The sequence below is a fragment of the Chlorocebus sabaeus genome, chromosome 20, assembly GCF_047675955.1.
Source record: "Chlorocebus sabaeus isolate Y175 chromosome 20, mChlSab1.0.hap1, whole genome shotgun sequence".
In the NCBI taxonomy this organism is placed as follows: Eukaryota; Metazoa; Chordata; class Mammalia; order Primates; family Cercopithecidae; genus Chlorocebus; species Chlorocebus sabaeus.
In genome coordinates, this window is record NC_132923.1 from 7,856,411 (window position 1) to 7,883,169 (window position 26,759).

General features: G+C 39.2%; 1 protein-coding gene across 5 annotated transcripts in view; it reads left to right on the forward strand.

The window, feature by feature from the left end:
* Positions 1-26,759, forward strand: part of ASH1L (ASH1 like histone lysine methyltransferase) — a 220,747-nt gene that overhangs the window by 89,372 nt on the left and 104,616 nt on the right. For all 5 annotated transcript variants that reach the window (XM_073008291.1, XM_007976839.3, XM_037997810.2 and 2 more), the window contains one exon: positions 15,930-16,031. In XM_073008291.1, coding sequence (XP_072864392.1) covers positions 15,930-16,031 — 102 coding nt within the window. The remainder of the gene's footprint in view (positions 1-15,929; positions 16,032-26,759) is intronic.

Consider the following 26,759-nt stretch of genomic DNA (forward strand, 5'->3'; position numbering starts at 1 on the left):
AGGAGGAGCAGATTTAGAGGAGAAAACAAGTTTTTTTTTTTCTTTTCATTTCTTTTTGAAACAGGCTGTCACTGTCACCCAGCATGATCTCAGTTCACTGCAACCTCTGCTTCCTGGGCCCAAGCCATTTTCCAGCCTCAGCCTCCTGAGTAGCTGGGACTACAGGTGCAAGCCACCAATGCCAGGCTAATTTCTTTGTATTTTTTGTAGAGATGGGGTTTCGCCATGTCGCCCAGGCTGATCTGGAACTCCTGGGCTCAAAGGGACCCTCCTATCTTGGCCTCCCAAAGTGTTGGGATTATAGGCCTGAGCCACCACTCTCAGCCCCTTTTTAATACATATAGTTTGAGGTGTCTGAACATTGAAGTGGAGAATTTGAGAAGGTCATTGGATATCTAGTTCTCTGGCTTAGTAGCGAAACTTGGCCTGGAGATAAGAGCATTTCCTGTGAGTATTTGAAAAATTGTGTTTGGCAACCAGGTGTAGTGGCTCACACCTGTAATCCCAACACTTTGGGAGACTGAGGCAGGTGGATCACAAGGTCAGGAGATCGAGACCATCCTGGCAAACATGGCAAAACCCCGTCTCTACTAAAGATACAAAAAAGTTAGCTGGTTGTGGTGGTGGGCACCTGTAGTCCCAGCTACTCAGGAGGCTGAGGCAGGAGAATGGCGTGAATCCGGGAGGTGGAGGTTGCAGTGAGCCGAGATGGCGCCACTGTACTCCAGCCTGGGCGACAGAGCGAGACTCCAACTCAGAAAGAAAAAGAAAAAAGAAAAATTGTGTTTGGCAATATCATTCACTAAAAACGGCTTCTGAATGAAATAAAAGTTAGGAACAGACTCTCAAAAACCTGCGCAACTTTATAACCAGAGCACCAAGAAAAATAATAATTTTCTAAAAGAGCAGCTAAAAAGACATACTAAAGCAGGCACGGTAGCTCATGCCTGTAATCACAGCCCTTTGGGAGACCGAGGCAGGCAGATCACTTGAGGTCAGGAGTTCAAGACCAGCCTGGCCAACATGGTGAAACCTATCTCTACTAAAATTAAAAAATTAGCCAGCAGTGCTGGTATGCGCCTATTGTCTCAGCTACTCGGGAAGCTGAAGCAGGAGAATCACTTGAACCCGGAAGGTAGAGGTTGCAGTGAGCCAAAATTATGCCATTGCACTCCAGCCTGGATGACAGTGTGAGACTCCATCTCAAAAAAAAAAAAAAAAAATATATATATATATGTATGTGTGTGTGTGTATATAGTTAAGACTAAATGTCTTTAAATAAATAAAGAGGCTGGGAATGGTGGCTAATGCCTGTAATCTCAACACTTTGAGAGGCTGAGGTTGGAGTATCACTTGAGCCCAGGAGTTCAAGACCAGCCTGGGCAACATAGGGAGCCTCCCATCTCTACAGAATTTTTTTTTTTAATTAGCTGGGCATGATGGCATGCACCTGTAGTCCTAGCTACTCAGGAAGCTGTGGCAAGATGATCGCTTGAGCCCGGGAGTTCAAGGCTACAGTAAGCTGTGATGGTGCTACTTCACTCCAGCCTGGGCTGGCAGAGTGATACTCTGTCTCAAAAAAAAAAAAAAAAAAAAAAAGAAATACTACAATAAATATAGGCATTAATGTTCCAGGAGAAGATGAAGGTAGCTTGATAGAAGGGGATATAAAGAAGGGTTGAAGCTGCTGAACTGTAGGCACAGAAGGATGTCATTGGTAGATAAATGTAGCAATGCCAGAGATAGCTGGTTCCAGTGTATTGCACCTGTTTGTTTCTTTTGTACAAACATTGAGAGAAGCCGCACAATAAAAACACTTGCAGAAAAGTCTGTTGACAGTAGGAACCAAGAGGAAGAATGTAGATGAATATACATTTTGAACAGAACTACATTGCTTTTGGCTTTCTTCATTTAGTTTGTGTTAGTGTACTCTTCAGTCAGCTGCTAGTTTTGTCCTGCAATATATTTATGTGCTTTAAAAGTGATGTATTAACCAATTCAACTTCCATATTGTGGTATCATTCTTGTATTTATCAATGATACAAGAGCTATTTAACTATGCAGAAACACATACAATAACAAAACATATTGTATACCTTTATGAATTTTTATATGTATAATCATGAGAGTAATGATATTTTCCTTGGGAGAGAATAGGGAGTGAAAAACACACAGCCTTGGGTAGCTCCGAGGAACTGCAGTATTTAAGGTAGTGATTAAAAAACTGTCAGCTTTTGGCCCACATGTGATTCTTTGTGATGATCTCTACACTTTTAAAAAAATTGCTCATATTAAAACATCTAGAAATTTTACATAAAAATGTGGAATTCTGCTTCTCAGAAAAATCAGAACATCTGGCAACAATTAGTCCACATTTTCCGGATAATAGTGATGGCTGGGGGCTCAGTATTGACAGGCCCCTTTTCATTGCTGCTTGTGTTCTTTTGTTCACCACAGTCCTCACTGTTTTCTGTTGTGTGTTGTATCTGGCCCTCTTCAGCTATTTAAAGAGGGAACATTTGGATTTGAGATCCCTAATTTCAGAGTCATGAGAAGGAGATTATAAAGGATAAGTAAATTGAGGTGAAGGTGGTATGAGATGACAGGTTAGGATGTTGAATGTATCATCTACATGAACATTGAAATTACCCAAGAGGACAGTTACAGGAGTTGGGGTGAAAATGATGGATGTGAACCTGGTTTAAGGGTTCTTGGGGAATGAGAAAGATAGCAGGGAAGTCTAATATATGCAAAAGTATCTGTGTTAAGTAAGAACTTGTCTTTTTAAAAATTTCCTTCTTTATTTAATTATTTATTTTGAGATGGAGTCTCTCTCTGTTCAGTGGCGTAATCTAGGCTCACTGCAAAACCCGCCTTCTGGGTTCCAGCTGTTCTGGCCTCAGCCTCCAAGTAGCTGGGATTGCAGAAGTGCACCACCACACTTGGCTAGTTTTTGAATTTTTTTGTAGAGTTGGAGTTTCACTATATTGGCCAGGCTAGTCTCAAACTCCTGACCTGAAGAGAACCACCTGTCTCAGCCTCCCAAAGTACTGGGATTACAGGCGTGAGCCACTACACCTGGCTTTTCTTCCTCTTTATAAAATAACATGCAGAAACCACTAAGAACTCTCTGAAGTCACTGCTCTGACACTAGTTCTCTATCACCAGTTGGATGTTGTACAATTTAGTTCCATTCTGAATACAAATTACCTGAAGCTAGTGAAGACCTCAAGTTAAGAGCAAAGCTCATCATGAGACTGCAGATGCCAGTCACAAATTGTGGTGTTCCCAAGATATCCATACTTCTGCCTGGCCTGCTGAAAACTTGCAACTTCCTGCAACCCCTTCAATTTTGGTAACTTGTTAAAAGGACTCAGAACTTGTGAAAACACTATAATGTGATTACAGTTTTGTTACAAAGGATACAGATCAAGAACAACTAGTTGAAGAGATACATAGAGCAGTGTTTGGTGCAAGAAGGGTCTGCAGACCTCCATGCCCTTCCGCTTGTGGAATCTGGGCACATTACCCTCCCAGCACATCACTGCGCTCACCAACCTGGGAGCTCCACTGAACCCCAGTGTCCAGAGTTTTTATTGGGGCTCCGTTAGGAAGGCCTGATTGGTTACATCATTGGCCATGTTTTTTAACTCAGTCTTCGGTTCTCCACTCCCTTGAGGTTGGGGTGACCCAAAGTTTCAGATCTTTAATTATGTGGTTTGGTCTTTCTGGTCACCAGCCCCCGTTTTGAAGTTACCTCAGGCTTCACAGTAAGTCATCTCACTGGCATAACAAAGACATTCCTATCGCTTGGATAATTACAAGGGTTTTTGAAGCTCTGTGCCAGGAACCAGGGACGAAGATCAGCTATATTCTTTATTTTATCATAAGTCTAAATTCTTTTGTTAAATACTCTCTGTCTTGGAATCTCTCCATTTTCTTTGCAGTTACTCTTGATAAGTACATGGAGATGTGACTTGATTTTCTCATAGAAACTTAATATACTTTTTCAGGTAGATGTGAAAATAGGTTTAGCTGTCTTAACAAAAACCAGTTGAGGAAAAATTTTTAGTTAAGCAAAATACTAAATAAAAATATTGGCCAGGCACGGTGGCTCACGCCTGTAATCCCAGCACTTTGGGAGGCCGAGGCGGGCGGATCACGGGGTCAGGAGATCGAGGCCATCCTGGCTAACACGGTGAAACCCCATCTCTACTAAAAATACAAAAAATTAGCCGGGCATGGTGGCGGTCACCTGTAGTCCCAGCTACTCGGGAGGCTGAGGCAGGAGAATGGCGTGAACCTAGGAGGCAGAGCTTGCAGTGAGCCGAGATCGCACCACTGCACTCCAGCCTGGGCGACAGAGCAGGACTCCATCTCAAAAAAAAAAAATTAATTCAGGCTCAGCTATCTTTTGTTTTGATCCCTTTGAAAGTCAGAACTGGTTTTGTTTAGGAGCATTTTATGTATTTGATTTTTGTTCTTAACTATTCCCTTATGAGGGTAGCTGTTCTTTTAGCAAACAGTTATTGTGTGCCAGGAGAAGGAACATGCTGTAATTCTAGCACTTTGGGAGGCTGAGGTGGGTGGGCCCCTTGAGGTCAGGAGTTCGAGATCAGCCTGGCCAACATGGTAAAACCCTGCCTCTACTAAAAATACAGAAATTAGCCAGGCATGGTGGCACATGCCTGTAGTCCCAGCTACTCGGGAGACTGAGGCACAAGAATCACTTGAACCTGGGAGGTGGAGGTTGTAATGATCCGAGATCATACCATTGCACTCCGGCCAGCCTGGGCAACAGAGTGAGTCTCTGTCTCAAAAAAATAAAAATAAAGATAATTTCTGCCTTAAAGTCGATTTATAGTTTAGACATGTATACAAATAGTTATTGACAGTTTTTTTGTTTTTTTGTTTGTTTTTTAAGACAGTCTCTGTCGGCCAGGCTGGAGTGCAGTGGCACAATCCGCCGGAGGTGCACTGCAACCTCCGCCTCCCAGGCTCAAGCAATTCTCCTGCCTCGGCCTCCTGAGTAGTTGGGATTACAGGCGTGTGCCACCACGCCCGGCTAATTTTTGTATGTTTAGTAGAGACAGGGTTTCACCATGTTGGCCAGGCTGATGTCGAACTCCTGACCTAAGGTGATCCACCCGCCTCGGCTTCCCAAAGTGCTGGAATTACAGGTGTGAGCCATTGCGCACAGCTTGACCGTTCTTAATATTGAAATATTTACAACGCATTTTGGGGAGCAGAGAAGTGAGGGACTCAAAAGGGCTTGGGAAGGAGGAAGGAGTTTTGAATTTAGCAGCGAAGAATAAGGTGTGACAGCTGTTTTCCTGCAATAGATAACAGCTTTTCAAGGGCATGGGGATGTGTTACTGTGCTTAATTAAGTATCAGTGGTTTGATATGGTACCCAAGAGATGGGACTGGAAAGATAGGCAGATCATAAAGCCCTTGTTTATAGGAGACTCCCAAGAGTGTAGAGTTTACTTTATAAGGTATGAGAAGTTAAGGGTTTTAACATGGGGAATAATTTGTTGAGATTACATTGACAGCAAAGTGATAGACGGATTAGTGAAAGGAGATCAGGTAGATCAGTTTGGAAACAGCTCCCACAAAATATTGTGAGGCTCTTATTATGAGGCTCTGAGCCAAGGTAGAGATGATATGATTAAGTGAAATGAGGTATGCAAAAGGATAAGGTTGGAAATAGGTAATACATTTGAATTTCAAGCCTGTTTTGTAGGACAGATGGATTTGTACCTCAAAGGAGAGGTCAAACCTGAAGATAATTATAGATACATGATTATTAAGGCTATAAGAAGGAATGACAATATTTATTTATGGTGAATCCAGTGTATTTCTCAAAAGAGAGGTCAAACCTGAAGATAATTTTAGATACGTGATTATTAAGGCTATGAGAAGGAATGACAATATTTATGGTGAATTCAGTGGGTTTCTTAAGTGAGTTTATAGTCAAGAGTGTCAAGTGACTGGGCGTGGTGGCTCACACCTGTAATCCCAGAACTTTGGGAGGCTGAGGCAAACAGATCACCTGAGGTTGAGAGTTCAAGGCCAGCCTTACCAACTTGAAGAAACTCCATCTCTACTAAAAATACAAATATTAGCTGGGTGTGGCGGCACGCACCTATAATCCCAGCTATTCAGCAGACTGAGGCAGGAGAATTGCTTGAACCTGGGAGGTGGAGGTTGCGGTGAGCCGAGATCACACCATTGCACTCCAGCCTGGGCAACAAGAGCGAAACTCTGTTTCAAAAAAACAAAATAATAATAATTTTAAAAAAGAGTATCAAGTGTTATGGGAGACTGGTTAGGTAAGTACTGAAAGTAGATGATTGGCTTTGGCAGTTAGTCTGTCTTGTATCTGAGAGCCATTTGTATAGTGGCAAATGTTAGATTTCTGGAGGCTGAGGAATGGAAGTTAGGAAATACAGACAATTAAAATTCTCACACTTTTACATTTTATTGTTTTTTTCTCAATGTTTTCTTGTGTAGCACTTCTAACTGGTTTATTATTTGCTTTTTCCTTACAATGACATTCTGTTATTCTGTAGCATTCCACTGAAGATGTAATTACATTCTCTCAATCTGTGATGTCAGGCTGCTTTTTGAAGTATAAAGGATTAAGAAATGCATAACTACATATGATTTTTAATTGATCTTCTCAGTCTTCAGTTGATTTTTTTCCATATATAAATTGAAGATAGATTCATTTTACATTTGGTATCATGTTAAAATGCTCCAAAAACTACCTACTGTATAATAGGTATTACAATATTGTTGATCACCTTCAGGAAATTATTATCCTGAAATGTCTCCCAGTGGTCCAAGCTGGGACAGTTTGAGCAACAAAATAAATATGAGAGTATTGGATTATAACCTAAAAAATAAAGTCAATATCTGTGAATCCATGTTGATATAAATAAATGATTGACTAAATAAATACTTGGCAGTAAAGCAGCAAATCTTCCTTACAGAAAAATTCCAAATAATTAATGTAGATCGCCACTTTCAGGAGGTAGAACTTAATTTCCCTCTTCTTGAATGTGTGCTGGACTGCTGACTTTTAAAGAACACCAAAGTGTGAAGAGGGAAAAGCAGTAACTTTACAGTGAAGAGGCATGGCAGACAGCACCTTAACCAAGTTCAAGGTTAACTTCACCAATGATAAGGCATGGTGATATCATGTACTCACTGATAGACTGTGTTAAGTCTAACCAGAAAATAATAATAATAATAATAATAATAATAATAATAATAAAGGGCATTCTACAAATACCTGACCAGTACTAAAAAGTATCAAGGACCTGAAAAAACAAGGAAAGTCTCAGAAGCTTTTACAGAGAGAAGAGAAGACTAAGGAGACATGACAACTTAATACAATGTGATATCCCAGATTGACAGTGAAAAAAAGGACACGAGTGGAAAAAAATTGGCGAAATCTAAACAAAGTCTGGAATTTTGTTAATAGTATTATTCCAATGTTAATTTCTTGGTTGTGATAAATGTACTATAGTTATGTAAGATGTTAACATTGGGGGATGTTGGGTAAAGGACGTGAGTATTCTCTGTACTATCTTTGTAACTTTTGTAAATCTAAATTTATTCCAGAATGATGAGGTTTTTTAATAAAGCAGAATACAAATTGTTAAGTAAAACGTATCTCAAACTGATAATTGATGAAATAAGAAATAAAGGTTATTTACTATTTGTATTGAGTGGATTCATCATAAGTGTTGATTGGGGGTAAACCAGGCATATTTGATAAATCATGTTGATATAAATTTCAAGAAAAATAAATGAAACCGAATTAGGGACACTGGCATGTGTAGCTTGGACCAAGGCATTTAACCTTTCTCTCTTTGTTTCAAAAATGGGGAATCAAACTGACTTATCACTTTGAGCATTCTTAAAGTAAACAAGTATATTCACTGTAAAATTAAATCTTATGAAGCCTTAAGATGAATAACAGTTCTAATCACTTTTATAAATTATGTGCCTGTGGTAGTTAGCTTATTTTTCTAACTTATATACTATTCTGTACTGTACAGACTAACAGCTGTAAAATCAGCTTGATGCAGGTGAAATTACAGTAAAATTATACACTTAAGTAAGGCCAGGTTTCCTGGTTTCTCCCAATCCTAATAGTGATTCTATTTAATTTATGTATGTATGTTAGGTAGACATGAAATAGGTCTCATGAGCAAGAGTTTCTGACCTGGAATGTCAGTTATTTCATCCCTGTTTTTCAGCATATGTGACTTATGGCTGGCTACACATGATAGAACTTACAAACCTGGATTCTGAAATTGGCAGAGCAGTAGAATGGAGTATTTTCATTTAGGATTTATAGCTTAGAAGTCATAGCATAAGCAGACAATGGGATGTTATTGTAAATGATTTACTACATATAAATTACATACATTCTTTGGTGCGTTCAGTGATGAATATTTTGTCCTCCAAGAATAAGGATTAAACCCTTTTTTTTTTTTTTTTTTTTTTGGAAAAACTATATTCACTGTACAAGCATAGAGATTGAAGCAAAGAATACTGAGTTTTGTTCTCTTTAACTGAAGGGTATAGGCTTTGATGAGAATATACTGACTTCAAACAATTTCTCTAGTGCTGTTGATAAGACACACATATGCAACAGAAGGAATGAGTTCAAATGTTCAGTAGCAGGGTGGGGTGACTATAAGTGACAGCACTATATTGTGTATTTCAAAAATAGCTAGAAGAGAGGACTTGAAATGTTCCTGACACATAGAAATCATAGTTACGCGGGGTGATGGATACCCAAAATACTCTTGACTTGATTCTTACACATTCTATGCATGTGACAAAGTGTCACATGTATCCCATAAATATGTACAACTATTATGTATCAATTTTAAAAAGATTTAAAACACGATAGAAAATAAGATATGCCTATAAATGAAATGTGAACATATAGAGATGAAAGCAGAAAATTGATTGTGGTGTGGTTAGTGCAGTTATGGGAATTTCCAGAGTAATTCCATTTCAGTGAATGATGTCATTTGGGCATTATGAAAAATAGCCTAGAGAAAAACATAGATTTTTTTTTTTTTTTTTGAGACAGAGTCTCATGCTGTCGCCCAGGCTGGAGTGCAGTGGTGCTATCTTGGCTCACTGCAAGCTCCGCCTCCCATGTTAATGCCATTCTCCTGCCTCAACTTCCCAAGTAGCTGGGACTACAGGTGCCTGCCACCACGCCCGGCTAATTTTTTGTATTTTTAGTAGAGACAGGGTTTCACCGTGTTAGCCAGGATGATCTCAATCTCCTGACCTTGTGATCCGCCTGCCTCGGTCTCCCAAAGTGCTGGGATTACAGGCGTGAACCACAACACCTGGCCAAAACACAGACTTTTTAGCTTAAAAATTGCCAGAACAGGCTCTTGAGTCGTACTCTCTTGTAGTGCATTTAGTTGGTGCATCAGATAAAATGTATTGCTTTCTGTATTTCCCACAATTGAAAACAGCTGTTTTTATTGTGGACCCAGCTTTTACCTTAGCATTCAGCTCGTTCACAAGAAGGTTCCAAGGGCGGCTATCAACTGTGAACCGTACCAAAGGATTCATAACTTGAATCTGGGAACCAAAAAAAAACTTGATCAGAAGTTTTCAAATAGTTTGGTGTTTTATGTTCATGTTCCTTTACTATGATAACCATTTTTATTACAACCAGTTTTGGTTCAGTCATTGTTTAACACACATTCCCAAGTAGCTTTGACTTACAAATAATGAAAGAGGAGGAATCTTTTTTAAAACTAAACTTTTATAACGTTTTAATTTTGGTGGGAAGGAACAATTTCAATGTTAGAAACTTTTAAAATTATTTTAAAATTGATAATATCTTAGAACTGACTACTGCGTAGCATTCTTCCAAACTAGCATACTTAATCTATTTTTCCATAATTCACCCAAAGATACTTCTAACATTGCAAACATCAAACATTCCACTCATACAAATGATTTCTTAGTTACTTGTGTCTTTAGTGTTGATCTGCAAACAGAGTGACTAAAATTCATACTATATTAAGTTATAAAAGCTTTAATAGTGAACTTAGGCTAAAGAAACATATGTTTTGTCCAACCAACTATTGATTTAATTCACTGTATTTTTTTTTTGCTAATTTGTGTTTGACACCGGGGAAATTCCTTGTTTTTCTAGGCCAGGATGTTCAGGGCTTCAATGAGTAGTTAGTTGAATCTTTATTCTCATGATTTCTTTGGGATGCTTCCACCACTGCAGACACTGTTAATCAGTGAGAATTTTACATATTCTGCTCTCTTTGCCTGTTTTACTCTGTCTTCACACTCAGGCATCTGTAAAAGTAGCATTTTTTATATATCTTTGATTTGTTTTAGTTCCTCCACTGGAAATGTCAATCAAGGTTTTTTGTGGCAAATCAATTTGAAAACAGGTTCTTGGTTTCTGCTCATTTTGTGTTTATTATAAAGATTTTCATAATCTTATTTCTTTATGATCCAGTTACGTTCTTTTTTTCCCTTTTTCAACTTTCAAGTTTGTGTCCCTGATTTCATCTTACGGTTTTGCTGCAAAAGTACTACCTTTCCCCTCTTGTTTAAATTGACAAAAATGTTTCTGTAAATCCTGTCTTTATCTTCAAAAGTTCATCAAATACTGGCCAAATAAAATCCAGAGAGTCTATAATTAAAACCACTTCCAATGTTCCTTCACATTTGCAAGTTGGTTTTAATTCTTAATTTTCTCTGTATTATTCCGATGTATGGTATTCTCTTTTTCTGTCTTCCTCCTAAGTAGTAGTCTGCCTTGTTTACATGAGGGCCTTTATTTCCAGCTGAAGAAAAAGTATTTCCCTTAATAATCTACTTATATTTATTCTGAAATCCAATTTTATTTAGGTCCTTGTTTTTGTTTTTGTTTTGCAGCTTACCTGTAATTTCTACTTCCTGCATTTATGTGTGTAGAATTTCTAAACATATTTCTGAAGTTGTCATCATCTGCGTGATGAGACACACAGTGGTGGTCTACCCAGTAATATTGTGAATTGAGGAATTCCTATTTGTAGTCTTTATTCACTTCTGAAGTACTTATTCTGCTTTATAGTATTTTGAAATGAAAAATGATGAGAACTCTTTGATATCTACAATTGTGTTCTCTATGTGTATGCTTTGAGGAAGTGTCAGATTTTCTTGAATTGGAATTCATATAAACCTTGTGCTTTGTGGAATGGGGAGCCTCCACACATCCTTCCAGGCAGATCTAAAATGGCCACTCTTGAGACATGAGCAAACATTTGTCACATGATGGAGACAGCAAGGGAAAGAGCTAAGTAGGGGAAGCAGAAAACTACTTTCTCCCTTGGGAAAAAACTGAGCAGAAAGCCAGACATCTTCTGGTTCTGACTCATCTCTTGGGCATCCTCTGCAAAAGTTATGGCGAAGAGTCAGTGAATTAGAAGATTTACTCAGAGTAACTTTTTTCTACCCTGCAAGTACCTACCAGCCCTGGAGGTACCTATATGAGTAGTACTTCTTAATTGGATTCACTCTATGTTTAAGGTAAATGCTTGATGTTATAGGTTAGTTCTAGCTCCCTACTGGATATAACTCAGTGCTCTTCTTTCTACTATTACTATTATTATTGAGGCAAGGGTCTCACTGTCGCCCAGGATGGAGTACAGTGGTGTGATCACAGCTCGCTGAAGCCTCTACCTCCTGGGCTCAAGCAATCTTCCCACCTCAGCCTCTCAAGTAACTGGGACTACAGGTATGCGCCACCATGCCCAGCTAATTTTTATATTTTTTTGTAGAGACTAGTTTCGCCATATTGCCCAGGCTAGTCTTGAACTCCTGAACTCAAGCAACCTGGCTACCTTGGCCTAGGAATGTGCTGGGATTACAGGCATGAGCTCCTGCACCTGCCTGTCTAAAAATTCCATGATAAACCTAGGAGTCAATTAATAGGTAATAGTCACTAATATTTATAAAACATTTTGAATTTTATAAAATTATTTTTTGATTACATTGTCTCATTTTGGGACTGACAGCAATGCTGTAACTTAGCTTTATTAAACCAAAGTCCAGGCACATTTACTTTTGTAGATTCTCTTTGGTTAATTTGTAGCAGAGCCAGGAATCAAATCCAGGATGCTTTACTCCATAGTCCATGTACTGAACACCATATCACACTCAACTCTGCTCTGCATTATATTTTGGGTTTGGACACATAAATGTATATTGGTCTCTGTTGAAGTGGACATAGTAGTTCTCTGGGCATTATCTGGTTCTTCCTGGAAGCCCAACTGCAAATTGGCATTTATAAAACAGTATATTCCTGGCAGTGTTACAGATAATGTTTGCAGATTTCATATGATTCCTACCGTTAGGCCAATTTTACCATACTTTGAGCATCTTTAACTGGTTGCTATTTCTTGTACATAAGTGATAGCATCACTTTCCAGTCTTAAACTTGGTTGCTTTATATCATCAAGTAATGTTTTTTCAGTTATCCTCATCTTATCACTGCCTCTGTGAACACTGCTTTTAAATGAAATGAGATGCTAGAGCTGATGATTACCAAGCATTAGAGATCTGTATCTCAAGAATACAGCTTTATTCTTTTAAAATATGGAATATTGTTAAGAATAGCTCTGCTCTGTATGAACAGGGAATTCAAACTTTTAAAAATAAAAAATGAGAACCTTCCTGAATTAAATTTTACTCAAATCTTCCGTTAAGTCCTAAGAATAGGCTGCTGGCTTCCATTGCTTTCAGGAAATGAAAAATGGCTCGGAAGCTAAGTGAGCTAAATAAGCCATCTCTCTCTCAATTGTTTCAGTTTCTCAGGAATTGCTGTACAATGCTGCCAATAATGATCTCCATGGATCTGACCCCCATCCCATCTCCCACTGCCTCCTCTGAAACTCCAGATGCCACCATAAGAAGGAGCTTTGAAGAATGTGCCTGTACCCTCTTTTTACCCTGAGGTTGGTGAGGCCAGGCAGGGTGATTCTCAGGATAGCCTGATGATCAAAGGTACAGTTGAAGCCTTCATCAAGACTTTCTTGAAGATGACCAAGAAATTTAGGAAACATTACTAAATAGCCTAAGAACTGAAGATGGAACTCAAGAATGGATGGCACAAGTGTCACCTAAAATGTAATTCATGATGATATACACGATGATTAATAAGCTCCTTGAGGGCAGAGACCATTACACCGTTTGTAGACTTCTTCCCCCTACCTTCACAATATCTAGTTCTAGTATAGTACCAAGCATATAAATTATACTCACTTAATAAATGTTAGTTTATGACTGAGAGAAAAGACTTTATATAAAAAGTGCTCTTAGGGCTGGGTGCAGGGGCTCGTGCCTATAATCCCAGCACTTCGGGAGGCTGAGGCGGGCAGATCACTTGAGGTAAGGAGTTCGACACCAGCCTGGCCAACATGATGGAACCCCGTCTCTACTAAAAATACAAAAATTACCCGGGCATGGTGGCCCATGCCCATGATCCCAGCTACTCAGAAGGCTGAGGCAGGAGAAACACTTGAACCCAGGAGGCAGAGGTTTCAGTGAGCCAAGATTGTACCACTGCTCTCCAGCCTGGTAGACAGAGGGAGTCCATCTCCCAAAAAGAAAAAAAGTGCCTTCAAACCCCTCTTTTCTTAGTACTTAATCCACGATCAGGAATGGTGATAAAGTTGGCTATTATCTTAGGCTTCTTGACCGCTATTATCTTCTGTCTTGACTGTGTGTTGGGTAGGAAATACGTATCTGTCCGTATATGAAGTTTTCAGTATTAATACTTAAAGTTATGTCTTCACTGATGCCTGGGCTTTTTATTTATTAGATGTTTCATTGTGATATTCAGTTATTTAGTGGAAATCTCTCAACCACACTCGAGGGTGATTTATTATACTGTTGGATTTAAAAATCTCTCTCATATGTGTTGTTAAGGTTCAGCAATAAACAATCTTGCTTCTTGAATAGGTCTACATCAGTCATCATTGTGTTTCAGAAGTAGAATGTACTATCACATCAATTTTCTAAAAAAAATGTAACCTGTTACTCTTGAATAACAGCATATAGTCTTACATCTCACCTGAGCAGTGTTTCCCATATCCTGCTAAAAGACTATTTACAGCAATGTGATTTAAGATGCTACTTAATTAAAACAAGGCTCATGTTCTATTTCTCTTAGAGAAAAGGAAACAGCAACTTAGCTCTGTTCAGTTCTTCTGACCCTAAGTTGTCCTTCAGAGAATTAATCAAATCTTCTTTTAGGAGTTAACTTTCGTTTAGAGGCAGATCTTGAAAATCTTCAGCTTTTTGATTTCTTGTACCTCTTGTGGCTCCAGTTACATGTAAGTTTTTTTATTTATAATTTTTTCCCATAAATAAACATTTCAGATTACTAGTTTTTTGACAAACATGAGGTAGACATTCATTATCAACTCTTAATAGCTGGCATTTTAGATTATAAGGAATCCAATATAAGAATCAAGTATATTTTATTCAGGAAAGTAATCTTACATCAAGAACATATTTTTCTTTTGAGCAGGTGATGTATTATGCTGTATAGATTTGGAGTTTTGCTAAAAGTATGAAAGTTTTTGAAAGGAAATTGAGTTTCTTTGTCTTCATAAGCTTTTATGTATATAGCCAAGGATCCGTAAAAGAGACTATTTCATGGATAAATTATCAGTGTTCTAGAATTTGCAAAAGGAGGAAAAACATAGAATCTGAAAATAATTTCTGTGAATTGGATAGGATGTGTGGGTTTAAGGTTTGAGCCTTTTACTTCTTTATTTTTTCTTTTTCTTTTTTTTTTGAAATGGAGTCTTGCTGTGTCGCCCAGGCTAGAGTGCAATAGGGCGATCTCGGCTCACTGCAACCTCCACCTCCTGGGTTCAAGCAATTTTCCCACCTCAGCCTCCCAAGTAGCTGGGATTACAGGCACCCGCCATCATGCCTGGCTAATTTTTGTATTTTTGTAGAGACAGAGTTTCACCATGTTGGCCAGGCTGTTCTTGAACTCCTGACCTCAGGTGATCCACCCACCTTGGCCTTCCAAAGTGCTGGGATTACAGGCATGAGCCACCGCGCCTGGCTTGATCCTTTACATTTAAGAGGACCTCTGATTCTCTTAAATGAAGTGCTCAGGTTGGACCTGCTTTTCTCACATCAACTTTTTTTTTTTAGACAGAGTCTTGCTCTGTTGCCCAGGCTAATGGGGCGATCTCAGCTCACTGCAACCTCTGCCTCCCAGGTCGAAGCGATTCTCCTGTCTCAGCCTCCCTGAGTAGCTGAGATTACAGGCATGTGCCGCCATGCTTGGCTGGTTTTTGTATTCTTAGTAGAGGCAGGGTTTCACCATGTTGGCCAGGCTGGTGTCAAACTCTTGACCTTGTGATCCGCCCGCCTCAGCCTCCCAAAGTACTGGGATTACAGGCGTGAGCAACCGCGCTGGGCCTTCACATCAACTGTTTGATAAATTACATTGTAAATTTTGTCAGTTTATATGATGAATTTTAATAATCCAGAACAGATTTGGTTAAAATATTGTTAGTAATTTTTATTAATATTTTAAATAATGTTTTGTGCTAGTAACACATGAAAGCTAAATCATATATTGTTTATTCTTCCATTAAAATTAATTTTTCCTCTGTTAATGTAACAGGAGAAATTATGTATATAGGACCTGTGAACTTCTGACAATAACATATAGTGTGGTTTGTCCTCTGCTTATTTTCCTGCTAATGTCAGGTTACAAGTCATATTATTACAGGGAATGACAGTGGCAGCAACTAAACTGTAACAAGTTCTAACAAAAGATGGTTTCGCATTATTTTTAGACTTGGATTTTCCTATGATTTCTATCTTTTTCTTTTTCTCCAGGCTCCCAGCCAACCTCTGATAAACCCTCCCAGCGGCCATCAGAGAGCACAAATTGTAGCCCTACCCGGAAAAGGTCTTCATCTGAGAGTACTTCTTCAACAGGCTAGTGCTATTTGTTTTACCAGATTTTCAAGATAGTTTCTCATTTGTTATTTGTGAATAAGGAGTTATAATATTGTAGAAAAAATAATGGGAACTGAATCATATATGGTATTTTTTTTTCATTCAAAGGAGTTGAAACAGTAGACTTCATATGTGAGAATCAGTAATGTACATTGAAACAATGTAGTCATCTTCCCCTTTACAAAGTTGAATTAAAGTAAATTAAAGTAAAAGTATGTGTTGGGAATAATAGGGGAATGTGGATTATAGCTATTTAATAAAGATTTAGATGTATATAAAATTGCTTAAGGCTGGGCGCAGTGGCTCATGCCTGTAATCCCATCCCTTTGAGAGGCTGAGGTGGGTGGATCACCTGAAATCAGGAGTTCGAGACCACCCTGTTCAACATGGTGAAACCCCATCTGTACTAAAAATACAAAAATTAGCCAGGCATGGTGGCATGTGCCTGTAATCCCAGCTACTTGAGAGGCTGAGGCAGGAGAATCTCTTGAACCTGGGAGGCAGAGGTTGCAGTGAGCGGAGCTCACTCCACTGCACTCCAGCCTGGGTGATAGAGTGAGACTCTGTCTGAAAAAAAAAAAAAATTGTTTAGTAAACTAGTGATTTTCAAAGTAGCATTCACAAATTTCTAGGGATATGTAAAATAATTGAGAGCCTCTATTAATAGTTATTTTTAAACTTCTTAATTGCTAATATTTATATATTTACAACCCGTTAATACATATAACATATTTGTATAATTTGTACGGCAATTTAGGGTATGCTTCCAGTTTTCTTTTTATGGATAGTTTGTGTGTTTACCAAAAAAAAAAAAAAAAAAAAAAAAGGATGATTTATACCTGTCTTCTGCCTTTTCCTGATGGTGAAAGAGTAAGGAATGATTTTTTAAAATTTATTAATTTTACTGGGAGAGATGGAGAGTGATAGATTAATTCCAGATAGTGAGAAATATATTAAAGAGAATTTAGAGTGTTCAGGAAAATAAATCAAAAAGCCAGTGTGGTCAGACTAAAGAAGGTTGGTTATTTGGTTTTGAGATGAGTCCGCCTCTGTTGCCCAGGCTGGAGTACAGTGGTGTAATCTCGGCTCACTGCAACCACTGACTCCTGAGTTCAAGTGATTCTCTTGCCTGAGCCTCCTGAGCAGCTGGGATTACAGGTGCCCACCACCATGCCCAGCTAATTTTTTTGTATTTTTAGTAGAGACTAAAATTCACCATGTTGGCCAGGCTGCTCTCGAACTCCTGACCTCAGGTGATCTATCTGCCTCGGCCTCCCAAAGTGCTGGGATTACAGGCATGAGCCACCGCACCCAGCCAAAGATGGTTTTTTAATATGAGGCTGGAAACGTAGTAAACTAGTGATGTAGAGTCTTAAACACAGTTGGAAGTTGTGGAAACTTAAACAAGGAAGTGACATTATCTCCTCCCTTTCTATCTCTAGGTCTTTGAAGAAGTAGAAGGCCTTTCAAATTGTATCAGTATGGTATTTATTTAATTTAGTTGATTATTATCTTTAGAAGCTCTTTGTTAGTCCAGTTGTCCGCTTGGCAGCAGTGACAGTTATGTCTCTCTTGGTGCTTTGTTTTTATACTGCCATGGAGAGACTTTTACAGTCTAACAAGAAGTGACTTAATTTCTCTTACGTTTACCTAGACCAGGGTAAGGAAACACAGCCTATGGGCCAAATGCAGTCCAAGGCCTGTTTTTGTGTAGCCCTCAAGCTAAGAATTATTTTTAGGTTTTTAAAGGCTTATGGGGAAAAGATGAAGAAGAATATGAGGCAGACATTATATATGTCCTCAAAAGCCTAAAATATTTACTCTCTGACCTTTTACAAAAAAAGTTCATCAACCCCTGAACAAGTGAATGAGATTTTGATAAGGGACATATCAGTGTTGAAAATCACCAAAATATTTTACTTTTGTAAACAAAAGAAAGAATATCTAAATTTACAATGTTTCTTTTGCAATGAGACTATTCTGTTCATTGAATTAGATTTCTGTTGAGGGTTGCTGTGAATAGTGAGCACTGGGAATACAAACACGAATAAGATTAAGTTACTGCCTTCAATAATTCAGACATATTCAATGAAAAAACAATGTATTAAATTCTGTAACAGAACAGTGTACAAAATGCTATGACACAGAGAAATTCAAGCACTAACCACTTGAAATGACTAAAGATATCACTGAATAAGTCACACACACACTACTATATATTGAATTTACTTAAGTAGGCAAGTGGGACAATGTAAAGGGTAATAATGTATTTAGCACAGTAACAACAGCACTTTCGAAGAAAGTTAGAAAACCGTGAAATAGCGTAGTGTTTTTGAAGAATAACCCACTGTTGGATATGACCAATGTACATAAGTAGTGATGATGGTGGTTGGAAAAGGAGATTGTAAAAGTAATAATGGGGACTATATCATATATGGTATTTTTTTTCATTCAAAGGAGTTGGAACTTCATTGTATATGCAATTGGGAACTACTGAACAATTTCTAACAAGGAAGATAAATTATTTGATATGCTCTATCAGTAAGAATAGGATAGGTGTTACAGTGTTAAAAAAAATGATCCCCAAATCTCAGTGGCTTAAAACAACAAAGGCTTATTTTTTGTTCATGCTGTGTGACCATCAAGAGTCCACTCCATGTTGCCCTCCCTCTAGGACCCCAGCCAACAGAGAACCTGTACCTGGAATGTTGCTTGTCTTCTGGTGGAGGGGAAAGGGCAATAGTACAGCACTAACTGACTATTAAAATTTCTACATTAAATGTTACTTCTCAGTTTCAGTGCCAAAGCAAGTCATGTGGTTAAGTCTTGTGTCAATGGGACTAGAAAGTAAAATCCTTTTGGCAGTAGGGGCTGGATAGCAAATATTTGTAAGTAATAATATAGTCTATCATATGTATATGTTTAAAAAATGCTACAACGTTACAATATGAAGAATGGAGTGTGACAGATGCATGCAGGCAGAGTAGATAATGGCTTCAGATTTGGATATATTAAATGTGGACTGTCTTTAGCCTATTTAGGTAGAGATATTGAATAGGCTGTTAGAAGCAGTGGTTTATACTGAGAGAGAGACATCTGTGGTAGATATCTAACAATATATATATGAACTTGAATTTGGCAGTGAAAGAGATCACCCAGGGAGAACATGTTAAGTGAGGTGACGGGGACGGAGACCTAAGAAACTTGAGCATTTCAGAAGGAAGTGGAAGAAAAGATGTTTAGTGAAGGAGACTTAAATACGAAACATCAAACCATATATGTCAGAGAAGCCTGAACAAGACTTCAGAGTGGAACAGATTAGTCAACATTAGATGTCACAAAGAGGTCAAAAAGAGTTCGATCAGAAAGTGTCAAATGATTGAGAAGATAAGAAAAAATAGTCTGAGAATGTGAAAGTTTGGAGCTTGAAAGAGGGAAAGGAGACTTAAAATTCAGGTAGCATTGAAATAAATTAGTGCTCTTTATTTCCAGCAATGTGGGAGATTAGGTGTGCAGAGCAAACAAACACCTTGTTATCTAAAACCTAAAAATGCATTGACAACATTTCTTACAGGATGACTGAACTTTGAAGTAACTAAATAGGAAACCAGAAACTTCAGAAAGTTCAATTCAACAGAGATAAAGAGCGTTAGAGCTGCTTGACATCTGCTTGATCCCTGGTGGCTGGGAGTTTGGTAATTGGAACATATCCAGCTGCAAGAGACAAAAGACAGAGCCTAGGACTCTAGTAGAACAGAAGACCACATCAGATTTCCATGCATAAAGTTGGAACCCCCAAAAGGTGACACTTAACAGTGTATGAGAAAATAAAATATAAACCTATCACAGAAAAGGATAGTTTCTTGTTTTAGTTTTGGCTTTGGAAGGAGCAAGAAAATGAAGGAGTTCCTGACCACAAGCTCTTACTAATTCTCTGCCTCTCCTACAGATTTATATTGCTTGTCAGACCCAGAAAAAAGTTAAAATAAAATTTGTCATAGGTTGGTAGTCTTCCCGGTTGCATTGCAGAACCAAATACAAATACTGTAGAGAATCGCCGTTAAATATAAACCTGAGCTTTCAAAATCACTATATTCACAATTTTGGTTGACCTAGCGTTCTCATGTATTGTAGCAACACAGGGAATGACAGCCTTTATTTTGCAGTTTTTAAAGGCAAAGAAGTAAACCGGAATCATATCCTAACCTTCTAGGTATAGTCAAAGGAACACCATACCTCCAGAAACCATCTGTTTAGTAAACCGAGGTATGTAAATAACTGTAGAAACAAAAAGCAATTTGCATTTTGGATAAGATGCCTCAAGGCCCATCCTTGAACTGAATTCCCTGTTTTTGAGATAAATCCAAAGCGGTAATATACTAACAGTATATGATTTTACTGAAAGCTGTAGTTGTTATTATGCATATCAGGAGCCCATAGTAACAAAATTATTATTGATGAGTAAAATCTAAGCCTTTTCTGGAGATTTTTAATATCTTATTAGGTCTTTACGACGTAATATGAGGATAGCTTTTCATTTCTGAAATGAGTATTTGCAAGTACTCTGTTAAAGTTTATATCTCTGTTAGAGAGGTCTTTTTTTAGTATTTGTAGCTTTTAAGATATTTATGTTTGTCTGCTCATTTCTCAGGTATTTAATGTAACTGAAGATTTTTATAATTAGGACCCAAATCCATGGTAATTTTCACATTCTAGAGAATGTAAAGCCTTTCAATAGTGTTTCACAGAATCATTTAATCTTTTTATAGCTGGTTTACAAATACTGTTACGTTGATGAGAGAGTTAGTTCTTTTATAATTTTGTTATTGAGCAACTACTATATTCAGGCTACCAAATTCAACTACTGTATTAAGCCAAAAGACTATAAGAGACATTCCCTAATACCAAGGAACTTATGTTAAGATCAGTTTATCTTGAGAGCAACCATAAAATATGCTAGTGATTTTACAGAAATTTATTTATTTATTTATTTATTTTTATTTTTATTTTTTTGACAGAGTCTTGCTCTTGTCACCCAGGCTGGAGTGCAGTGTCGCGATCTCGGCTCACTGCAACCTCCACCTCCCGAGTTCATACGATTCTCCTGCCTCAGCCTCTCTTGTAGCTGGGATTAAAGGGACGTGCCACCACATGCCCGCCTAATTTTTGTATTTTTAGTAGAGATGGGGTTTCACCGTGTTGGCCAGGCTGGTCTCAGACTCCTGACCTCAAGTGATTTGCCCACCTCGGCCTCCGAAAGTGCTGGGATTACAGGCGTGAGCTGCCACTCCTGGCCTGTATAGTAGTAGTCTGCACATAACTGAATGCTGAAATGATAGAAAGTTAATCAGAAAATGCTTCCATAAACTTTGTATTGAGGCTTAAAAGACATCATATATATGCCATGACTAAAGAGGTAAGTGGGAGAAGAGGAGAAGGCATTTTGATATAATAGGAAAACTATGTACTTTGACTTAGATGTAGTTGATTCACATTTAGCAATATTGTGTAACCTTATGGAAGTTACGTAAACCATTAAACCCATTGCTTTCTTATCTGTAACATGAGGCTACTTCTATTTATCTTGCAGACTAGTGGGAATTAGAGTAAATGGATAGGAAATTTTTATCACTGAATTAGTTTTTGAGTAAATGGTAACTTCTTTTTTTTTTTTTTTTTGAGATGGAGTCTCACTCTGTTGCTCAGGCTGGAGTGCAGTGGTGCCATCTTAGCTCACTGCAAGCTCCACCTCCTGGGTTCACGCCATTCTCCTGCCTTAGCCTCCCGAGTAGCTGGGACTACAGGTGCCTGCCACCACACCACACTAATTTCTTTTTGTATTTTTAGTAGAGATGGGGTTTCATTGTGTTAGCCAGGATGGTCTCCATCTCCTGACCTTGTGATCTGCCCGCCTCAGCCTCCTAAAGTGCTGGAATTACAGGCATGAGCCACGGTGCCCGGCCTTTTTTTTGTTTTTTGACACACAGTCTCTCTGTTGCCCAGACTGGAGTGCAATGGTGCAGTCTCGGCTCACTGCAGCCTCCACCTTCCAGGTTCAAGTGTTTCTCCTACCTCAGCCTCCCGAGTAGCTGGGACTGCAGACGTGCACCACAACATCAGCTAATTCTTATATTTTTAGTAAAGATGGGGTTTCACTATGTTGGCCAGGCTCGTCTTGAACTCCTGACCTCAGGTGATCTACCTGCCTTGGCCTCCCAAGGTGCTGGGATTAGAGGCGTGAGCCATTGCACCCAGCCGTAAATGGTAACTTCTGTTGTTACTGTTGCTACTGTTGGCCCTTCTGCCATTATTATGAGGGTATGGAATGAGAATTAGGTCATATACAAGGGAGACAGGGTATAGTGGTAAAACATAAAAAAAAAGATTGCAAAGGCGTTTAGCCACATTTTTTCTTTTTTATGGGACGGAGCCTTGCTGTGTCACCCAGGCTGGAGTGCAGTGGCATGATCATGGCTTAATGCAGCCTCCGCCTCCTGGGTTCAAGTGATTCTCCTGACTCAACCTCCACAGAAGTTGGTACTATAGGTGTGAGCTACCATGCCTGGCTAATTTTTTATTTTTAGTAGGGACAGGGTTTTGCCATGTTAGCCAGGCTGTTCTTGAACTCCTAACCACAGATGATCTGCCTGCCTCGGCCCCCCAAAGTGCTGGGATTACAGGCGTGAGCCACCCTGCCTGGTCTGTTTAGCCACATGTGATGAGTTGTCTTAAATCTTTGCTGAGTACTAGGCCCTCCTCGCATAGAGTGAAACTCCAAAAAAATGCCCTAAGAAAAACTAGGGAGTTGTATATGAAAAATTCCTAAGGTTTACATGTGGCATGAGACATTTGAACTCTGACTACCAACTGTAGGGTCCTTGGGGACAATTGTGAAGGCCCCCATAAAGATTACATCTTGACCAGACATGGTGGCTCACGCCTGTTATCCCTGCACATTGGGAGACCAAGGCGAGTAGATCACTTGAGACCAGGAGTTTGAGGGCAACCTGGCCAACATGCCAAAACCCCATCTCTACTAAAAACACATAAAAATTAGTCAGACATGGTCACGCATGCCTGTAGTCCCAGCTACTTGGGAGGCTGAGGCAGGAGAATTGCTTGAACCCAGGAGTCAGAGGTTGTGAACCCAAGATCGCACCACTGCACTCCAGCCTGGGCAACAGAGCAAGACCCTGTTTCAAAAAGAAAAAAAAAAAAAAAGGTTACACCTTAGCAGGACTAAAGTATCTCTGGAATGAAGATTACACTAGACCCTAGTAATGATTTAAAACAGGGTTCGAGGAATCAAACTGTCAAACTGTTCAACAAGTAACTGATTTTTAAAACAAAGTTCAACATTTAGAAACATTTTAATTGTGAAAAAACAAAATTTTGTTTTAATTGTGGCAAAATACAGATAATATAAAATTTACCAGCAGGGCACTGTCGGTCACACCTGTAATCCCAGCACTTTCGGCGGCCGAGGCGGGCAGATCACCTGAGGTCAGGAGTTCGAGACCAGCCTGGCCAACATGGCAAAGCCCTGTCTCTACTAAAAGTACAAAAATTAGCCAGGCGTGATGGTGGGCGCTTGTAATCCCCGCTACTTGGGAGATTGAACCATGAGAATCACTTGAACCCAGGAGGTGGAGGTTGCAGTGAGCCAAGATCATGCCACTGCATTCTAGCCTGGGTGACAGAGTAAAAAAATTTACTGTCTTAACCATTTCTAAAGCCGTGTGCGATGGCTCACGCCTGTGATTCCAGCACTTTGGGAGGCCGAGGCGAGCAGATCTTGTGAGGTCAGGAGTTCAAGACCAGTCTGGCCAACACGGTGAAACCACATCTCTACTAAAAATATAAAAATTAACCAGCCATGGTGACACATGCATGTAGTCCCAGCTACTCAGAAGTCTGAGGCAGGAGAATCGTATGAACTTGGGAGGCGGAGGCTGCAGTGAGCTATCACACCAGTGCACTCCAGCCTAGGAGACAGAGCTAGACTCCCCGTTGTTTTTTTTTTTCAGACAGAGTTTTGCTCCTGTTTCCCAGGCTGGAGTGCAGTGGCATGATCTCGTTTCACTGCAACCTCTGTCCCCCAAGTTCAAGTGATTCTCCTGCCTCAGCCTCCAAGTAACTGGGATTACAGGTTTCCGCCACCATGCCAGCTAATTTTTGTATTTTTAGTAGAGACAGGGTTTTGCCATGCTGGCCAGGCTGGTCTTGAACTCCTGACCTCAGGTGATCTGCCAGCTTTGGCCTCCCAAAGTGCTAGGATTATAGGCATGAGCCACCGCGCCTGGCCTAGACTCCCCATTTCTAAGTGTACAGTTAGTTCACTAGTGTTAAGTACATTTACATTATTGTGCAACCAATCTCCATAATTTTTTCATCTTGCAAAACTGAAACTATATCCATTAAATAAGAACTTCATATTCCCCTGTCCCTTCAGTCTCTGTCGATCACCCACTAAAGTGGAACCATACGGTGTTTGTTTTTTTATGACTGGCTTGCTTAACTTAGCATAAGGTCCTCAGGATTTATTTATTTATTTATTTTTGAGATGGAGTTTCGCTCTTGTTGCCCAGACTGCAGTGCAATGGAGAGATCTCGGCTCACTGCAACCTCCACCTCCTGGGTTCATGGGATTCTCCCACTTTAGCCTCCCGAGTAGCTGGGATTACAGGCATGCACCACTACACCCAGCTAATTTTGTATTTTCAGTAGAGACTGGGTTTCTCCATGTTTGTCAGGCTGGTCTCGAACCCCTGACCTCAGGTGATCTGCCCGCCTTGGCCTCCCAAAGTGCTGGGATTACAGGCGTGAGCCACCGTGCCCAGCCAGGGTTTATCCATTTTTTAGCATGTGTCAGAATTGCCTTCCCTTTTAAGGCTGAATAATATTCCTTTGTATCTTTTACCACATTTTGTTTATTGTTATTGGTTTATAAATGGTTACTTGGGTTGCTACCAACTTTTGGCCATTTGTGAATAATACTGCTATGAGCACTGGTGAACAGATACCTCTTCCAGACCCTGCTTTCAGTTCTTTTTGGTATATACCCAGAAATGGAATTCCTGGATTATATGGTAATTCTATTTTTAATTTTTTGATGGATTGCCCTACTGTTTTCCACAATAGTGTACCATTTTACATTCCCATCAACAGTGTACAAATGTTCCAGTTTTTTTGACTTCAACATTTTTTAAAGGGACAACAAAATCCAAACAATGTAACATTAAACTATCTAGCATCCTATAAAAAATTAATAGGCTTGCCAAGAAGCAAGAAAATATGACTCAGCAGAAGAAAAATCAGTGGAAACTGCCACAGAAATAACATGGGGTATAATTGATACTAAATGAACTGTTTTTGATAATTTAAAGGAAAATGTGAACATAGGATAGAAACGAAAGATATTAAAAAATCCGCCAGGCATGGTGGTGTGTGCGTGTAGTCCCAGTTACTCTGGAAGCTGAGGAAAGAGGATAGTTTGAGGCTAGGAGTTCAAGGATGTAGTATAATATAACTGCACCTGTGAACAGCCACTGTTCTGCAACCTGGACAACATATGGAGACTTCATCTCTTTAAAAAAATCAAATGCAACTTCTACAGATGAAAAATGCAATATCTGAAATGAAAATTTCACTAAATGATGTAACAGCAGATTAGATCCTACAGAAGAAAAGATTACTAGACTTGGAGAAATACAAATAAAAGTTATCCAAAATGAAGTACAGAGTGGAATAAAAAATTGACTAAAAAAATGAATGAAACTTTAGTGACCTCTGGTACAATATCAAGAGGGCTAATATACATGGGATAGAGTCTCATAAAGAACAAATTGGGAACAGCAGTTGAACAAATTGGGAATAGCAGTAGAGACGGTGAAACCCCATCTCTACTAAAAATAGAAAATTTAGCTGGGGCGTGGTGGTGGCCGCCTGTAGTCCCAGCTACTCAGAAGGCTGAGGCAGGAGAATGGTGTGAACCCGGGAGGCGGAACTTGCAGTAAGCCGAGATCGCACCACTGCACTCCAGCCTGGGCGACAGAGCGAGACTCTGTCTCAAAAAACAAAAACAAAAACAAAAACAAAACACACATTTTCCTCATATTCTTTTGAAGTGCATGTGGAATTATACCAAGATGCCATCCTATTCTGGGTAATCAAATGTCTTGATACGTTTTAAAAGATTAAACTCATGCAGAATATATTTTCAGACTACAATAGAATTAAATTAGAATTCAGTAACACAAGTTACGAAATTCTCTAAGTATGTGGAAATTAAATAATGCACTTCTAAATAATTCATAAGTAAAAGATGAATTCCCAAAAATCAAATTAGAAAATACTTTGAAATGAATAAAAATGAAAACACATAGAAATTTGTGGGATAATCTAAGAATATTTATAGCTGAGATTATTAAACACCAAAGATCTATCTAAGTCAGTGGCCCAAGTTTTCACCTTTAAGAAGCTGGAAAAAGAAGAGCAAGTAAAACCCGCATTAGAAAGAAGAAAGTGGGCTGGGCGCAGTTGCTCACGCCTGTAATCCCAGCACTTTCAGTGGCCAAGGTGGGCAGATCACAAGGTCAGGAGTTCGAGACCAGCCTCACCAACATGGTGAAACCCCGTCTCTACTAAAAAAATACAAAAATTAGCTGGGCATGGTCACACACACCTGTAATCCCAGCTACTTCGGAG